The 6,254-nt window shown below is 36.4% G+C and overlaps 1 protein-coding gene across 1 annotated transcript in view; it reads right to left on the bottom strand.

Moving 5' to 3' along the window:
* The window catches only part of LOC111089032, a 34,222-nt gene extending 31,692 nt beyond the window's left edge, over positions 1–2,530 (bottom strand). Inside the window, exon 1 of the mRNA XM_022400666.1 lies at positions 1,483–2,530. Within this exon, the coding sequence (XP_022256374.1) occupies positions 1,483–1,654 (172 nt within the window). The 5' untranslated portion in view covers positions 1,655–2,530. The remainder of the gene's footprint in view (positions 1–1,482) is intronic.
* Between the last annotated feature and the right edge of the window lie 3,724 nt (positions 2,531–6,254).

The following is a 6,254-nucleotide window of genomic DNA, read 5'->3' as shown; positions in this document are numbered from 1 at the left end:
GACCGTCACATTATAACGCCTTCACGGCTGAAAGGGCGAGCATGTTTGATGGGACGGGGATTCGAACCCGCGACCCGCAGATTGCCAGTCAAGATCCCTAACCACCTGGCCATGCCGGGCCAATTAGATTTTTATAGATTTGTTTTTAGCACAAAGCTACAACGGACTATGCTTATTTATCAGTTAACTTTAAAAACGACAGTTCGTTGATGTATTCACTACTCAAACACTGATTAGATTTTAACTAAAGCGTGTTTATATTTTAGTCCCATAATAACAGGCTTTTGGGAACAGCATGTAAAAACCCTTTTTGGCGAAAAATATTCATACATTCAAATCATAAGGATGTGTTCAGCTCGGGAAACTTGATTTTCCGAGATGGAGATACCCCTTATAGTTAATAGAATTGAAAACAGATAAATATGGAACATCTTGGAGAATCAGAACCATTCAGAAAGAAACCTGCATCATGCGTTCCCAACAATGGTAAACAGAATGCGATATATTGTAATAGGAGAAAATACACCAACATAAGGGATAGTGGCAACAGCCATCCACATGATCCAGGCTACAGTATGCAACATAAACAAGATGGACCTTTATCTGAATAGCTATAAAAATCGTGTACACAAGTTCCTTCCACTACCTATCTATTCAACTGCCACATATCTCAAGTAGCTGGAGTATGAAATAATCTGTCTAGTGTACTAGAACGATGGTTTCCTAGCACACGTTTTAACAGTCTGCTTACACAGAAATTCATTGTCATTGCATTTGACGACTGGGCCAATACACCTTCCTATGTAATAGAATGATTATCTGTTGAAAGCAAGCATTGACTTTGGGTGTGCTTTGAACATGACAGCTTTTCGATAGAAACTACTATCCAGGGCTATTGTCAAGAAGCACGATAGCCATACAGAGCATAAACAGATGTGGTCATGTGAACTAGAACGACGTTTTTGAGGCTCCAAAATTGTACAAGAGATTCTTAACTTATTACTGATTCGTCCCGTTAGTTATTTCAGCACTGTAAATAATTTAATTTGTGTTTTCATCGAAATAATACAGATGAGAAAAACGGGCAAGAAAGTATAATTTCTGTTGATACTTTTTTATTTGTGAAGTTAGGCCTATCTTTAGTTAGGGAATTGCACAAGTTATAAAACTTGTAGTAGTTAAAGAAATAACACTCTTTCGTTATCACAAAGTGGACTGGGCTTAATAGTTTGTTTTACCTAATAACCCGAAGATGTTGCTTTAACGCAAGGCTACATAGTGGTTATCTGCATTCTGTCCATCACGGGGAATCTAATTCCGGATTTTACCACTGTAAGTCCGTAATCTTACTGAAGACCCACAGGTGGATTTATCCAAAATAACCGCAATCATACACGTTTTCCATCTTTATTCAAAATATCGTACTTAAGATTTTTAGAATAATAAAACAATTAAAGTAATAAGTGAAAATTTCCAACTTACCTGACTCATTAATCGGTGTTTTCGTTATTGTTTCCGGAACAGCCCTGTCCTGCTGCTGCTCATGAGATGTTTTGGTACAAGTTCTCAGTTCACACGAGTTGCCAGGACTTGGAAAAATAGAGATTTCTGTAACTGAAATAACCTTAAACTGTACAATAGTAGTGGAGATCATAACTACTAATAGGATAAAGAAACCGTCGCTCTTTTTAATAAATATTTCTTCGAACTAAGTTCTTGTTAAGGCGAGCTAGAATGAATTATAGAATATAAACGCAACGCCTACTCACTGCCTCGTCATAGTTCGTAAATCCTTATTACAAAAACATTTACTTCTAGAAAAGCTGTCAGAGTACTGTACAATGTAAACATAACACAAATCAATTGAACTCTCTCATGAATTCGAACAAGTAAAAAGTGAAATAAACAGTAGAATGTGTATACGAAGTCTATCGAGTTAAGCCTATTTTTTAAAAAAAGGCTTCTGATGCTCGTGTTAAATAATCTGAAGGCGTGCACTTTCTTCCTGTCAAAGGTCAGGATAAATTAAAGCAAAGAATTTTAATAATTCACAGATTATGTAAAGCACTAGCATGTGGGACAGCCGATAAAAATATCTTCTTCACACGCCACTGTTGTCATGGCGACATCTCGTCCTACGCGGCAATGAGTGTCAAAAGGAAAACGTTATCAGTACCTGGAACTATAGAGATGCTTCTCATGGGTGTGTCGCTTTCCGTAAACTACGTCAAAGGGGAAGATGAAGAAAAACATGAACATTGCATTTTGCATCGAAAAACACCAAACTTCAAACGTTAGTCTTCCGAAGCTTTGCGTCTTGAACGCGCAGTAATGTCGTAGAGGAGAACGATTGATATGCGCACTCAGTAATCAAATATGATGATTCAATGCACTCCATTTCTCTTCTCTCTTCGGCCGGGCGTAGCGGAATTGTTAGCGTGATCCGCACTTTGAGGTCATGGGCACACTATAAGAGTAACAGTCAAATCCCACTATTCTTCTATACAAGAGTAGTCTAAGAGTTGGCGGTGTGTGCTGGTGACTAGTTGCCTTCCCTCTAATCTACGAGTTCAACAGTGTAGAAAACTATGCGAAGACAGGCTTTTGTGTGAGTTCACACGTAAATTCTAAAACAAACAAAACAAATGGCGCTGTGTGTGTGTGTACGTATGTGTGTGTGTACATTATTTACTTATTTCAAGTAACTGCACGAAAGTGAAGTCAGGCTATTCAGCGACAGTTGCCATGGAAACAAACTCTGTGTGTAGTCTTAAGTATATATACGTGGCGGGTAACTTATTACAGACATATAACCTAACGTATACGATGCCTGGTGAAACATGGACGTAACACACAGCTGTTACACGAATATGATATACAACATACTGATTTTACACAGATACTTCGCGGCAGGTTCTGAACTCTTTGATTGACTCACTTTGTTGGGATTGTCGTCCTTTTCGTTTTAATGCAGTGGTTTGGGGACAGATCAATAATGTAGCTTATTTATATATAAGTTCGTGTAATAATAAACACATACACACAAAACGAAGGGTTGTGGGGTTTGGTTTTCAGGGGAAAGCTCTCATCGAAATCGTGAAGACACGGGTGTATTAGCTTCAACAAAAAATATCAAGAAAATCACTGGAACGCTATCAGTTCGGTATCTAATTAACCTAATTAATCTTGTATTAATAAATTCGGTTAAAAACAGAAATGCGTAATATATTAATGATATATAAACACATGCATGTGATCAACTTGCTTACACATAAGAAATTTTCTTTATTACAAAACTAAACGGATTAGCTTTTCGTGTGAGGTTTTACAAAACTCTTAACTGTTATCGGTACACGTACAAAATATTGTCTAGTTTATATTTTCATGGAAGATTAAGCTTCTCACATGTACGTAGAGGCAATTTAGAGTTAAAGTGTTTCATTAAAATGCTTACGAATGAAAACACTTTAACAAGCATGAATTAAAGCTGTACTTTGGCCTAATGATACTTATACACTGTCTGGTCACTTTATTAGGGCTCACCACACTCACTTGCAAAACTCTTTTCTTACATCTAACTGTAAAATAGACTAAGCATGTGACATATCCAATGATTGGTTTAAAATATAATTTTGAAGATATATTCATATTTTAATTAGCCTATATCACAATGTGTAAGAGTAAAGATGTCTCTGACCTGCAAAGGAGCGTGATAATCGATGCCTGTTTAGCAGGAGCGTCGCTAGAAAAGATAGTTTCTTTCACCAGCTGTTCAAAGACATCTGTTATAATAGTCTGCCAACTGTGGCAGAGGAATTATTATATCATTGATGACATTCCAGAGAAACAGACCATTGAACAATCTTGTAAAGTGCAACAGAAGTTCAACTTGCTCCAAATAACTTATTACTTATTCACAGGGTAGAATTTTCTGTTACAATAGTCTACAGGGTGAACGTCGTGTTTACTGTTTTAGTACTTTGGTTTTTTTACCCAATTTACATCACATAAGAAATAATTAAGATACCATGGGGTATATACATTTTAGGTCTGGGGTCTGCCCGAGAGACCGAGAAGAGCACAATATAGGGGACCAAGTCCCCTGAAGATTGCGGTTTTTAACATTTAGGAAGTAAAAATCTATCTCTCCTTGGATAAAACTGTAAATGGAGCTTGAAACAGTAATTGGAAAAGTTGGATATATAATTACATGTAGACAAAAAATATTATATGTCCACTTTTAAAATGTTTTTCAAGCACTTCAGGAAAAATGAAGACAGTGAGTGAATGCATTACTTCATGAATATCAAATTTTATTGCGTACTGAAAATATATAAATGTATTTATTTTGTATGTGCTTTTTATCAAGTTATCCTTTTCAGAATGATGAACAATACTAACAAAGGCAAGTTAGCGTGAAGCCCTTCCCTACGGATATAGTCAGCAGTAACAATTTGCAACACTAGGATATCAGTAGCGATGATTGAAGAAATACCTATCTCTGTATTCCAATCCATCTGCCACTTCTTTTTTTCTCCAGTAATTTACAATCCTCCTCATCATCAATGGGCATGGCATGGCCTGGTGGTTAGGGAGCTCGACTCGCAATCTATGGGTCGCGGGGTAGTTTTAATATGACAGTCAATCCCACTATTCGTTGGCAAAAGACTAGTCCAAAGAGTTGGCAGTGGGTGGTGTTGACTAGCTGCCTTCCATCAAGTCTATCACTTTAGAGTTAGGGATGGCTAGCACAGATAGCCCTAGAGTAGGTTTGCGCGAAATTCGAAGTAAACCAATCATCATCAGTGATATATAAGCTATCATTTTATCTATACTCCAACTAATCGTCTCATCAAATATATATATCTATTTTCATACCTTTTCATGCTCGTTTCATTTAATAAGAAAACTAAGGATTAAGGCATGAGGAAAACGAAATGAAAAGAAGGGTAACAATAAAAATATGGAGCATTTTGATACGCAGGTAAACGAAACGAATAAAAAAGTTTCACTATATTCCTTGTTAAGTGCAATATCCAAGAATTGTCTTTTCTAGCTGTCTATAGTTTTAGCAACCAGAAGTTATGTATTACTACAAACTATTGATAATAATAATAAAGAAAATACTTGTAATTTTGATTTGGTTTGTTTGGAATTTCGCACAAAACTACACGAAGACTATCTGTGCTAGCCGTCCCTAATCTAATAGTGAAAGAGTAGAGGGAAGGCAGCTAGTCAACATGACTCTCTGCCAACTCTTGGGCTACTCTTTTATCAACGAATAATGAGATTGACCATCACATTATAACGCATCCACGGCTTAAAGGTGAGCATGATCGGTGTGACGGGATTCGATTCCGCGAGCCGAGCGCCCTAGCCACCAGGCCATTAGAGGCCTATATTTGTAATAGTTGTCACGCCTGATAATTTCGTACTAATAGTTGAATTACCATATAATTTTTCGGTAACCATTTAAGGTTGACACCTTTATTTGGAGCTTCGAGGCTTTATGTTTCTCAAAGTGTACTGGAAATAAGTTTAATTTACTTTATTAAATAATATATCTTATTAGACATTTTTCAAATTACGCATGCCTTCTTTAATCATCTTCTATCATGTATATTTGTTTTCTGTTATTTTGTTGTTGTCGGTAATTGCTGCTGTTTGATGATGATCTTTGACGAGGATCAATTAACTGTTACAATATATTATTTTGTCTATATATCATGTATATTTAAATATCCATGTTAAATGTGTTTGCGATTATCAGCAGTTAATCGTTTAGCTTTTGTATTTTTTCATATATATATTTTACTTTTAAAAGTATCTAATAAAATTTATTTTTCCATTGTTATTTAATCGGGTTCAGATAAGTTACTTATTTTATTAATTTCTCGTTCATTGTCCACCAGTAGGTAATAATAAAGTTTATGAATTTTCAACCACAGTAAACGGGGTTAGATTCCTGGCGGTGAAGAGAGCACAGGTAACCTATTATGTAGCTTTACACTAAAATAAAAAATGTATGCGTATTTTATTTTTAAACGTGTGCATTAATTACTGTAGGGTTTGTTTATATATTTTTCCTAATTTTATGCAATTAATTCATAACACTTCCTAAAATGGCCCGGCATGGGTAGGTGGTTAGGGCGCTCGACTCGCAATCTGCGGGTCGCGGGTTCGAATCCCCCGTCCCACCAAACATGCTCGCCCTCTCAGCCGTGGGGGCGTTATAATGTACGGTTAATCCCACT

This window comes from Limulus polyphemus, unplaced genomic scaffold (assembly GCF_000517525.1).
Source record: "Limulus polyphemus unplaced genomic scaffold, Limulus_polyphemus-2.1.2 Scaffold5051, whole genome shotgun sequence".
NCBI lineage: Eukaryota > Metazoa > Arthropoda > Merostomata > Xiphosura > Limulidae > Limulus > Limulus polyphemus.
This window is presented reverse-complemented; position numbering and strand designations above follow the sequence as displayed.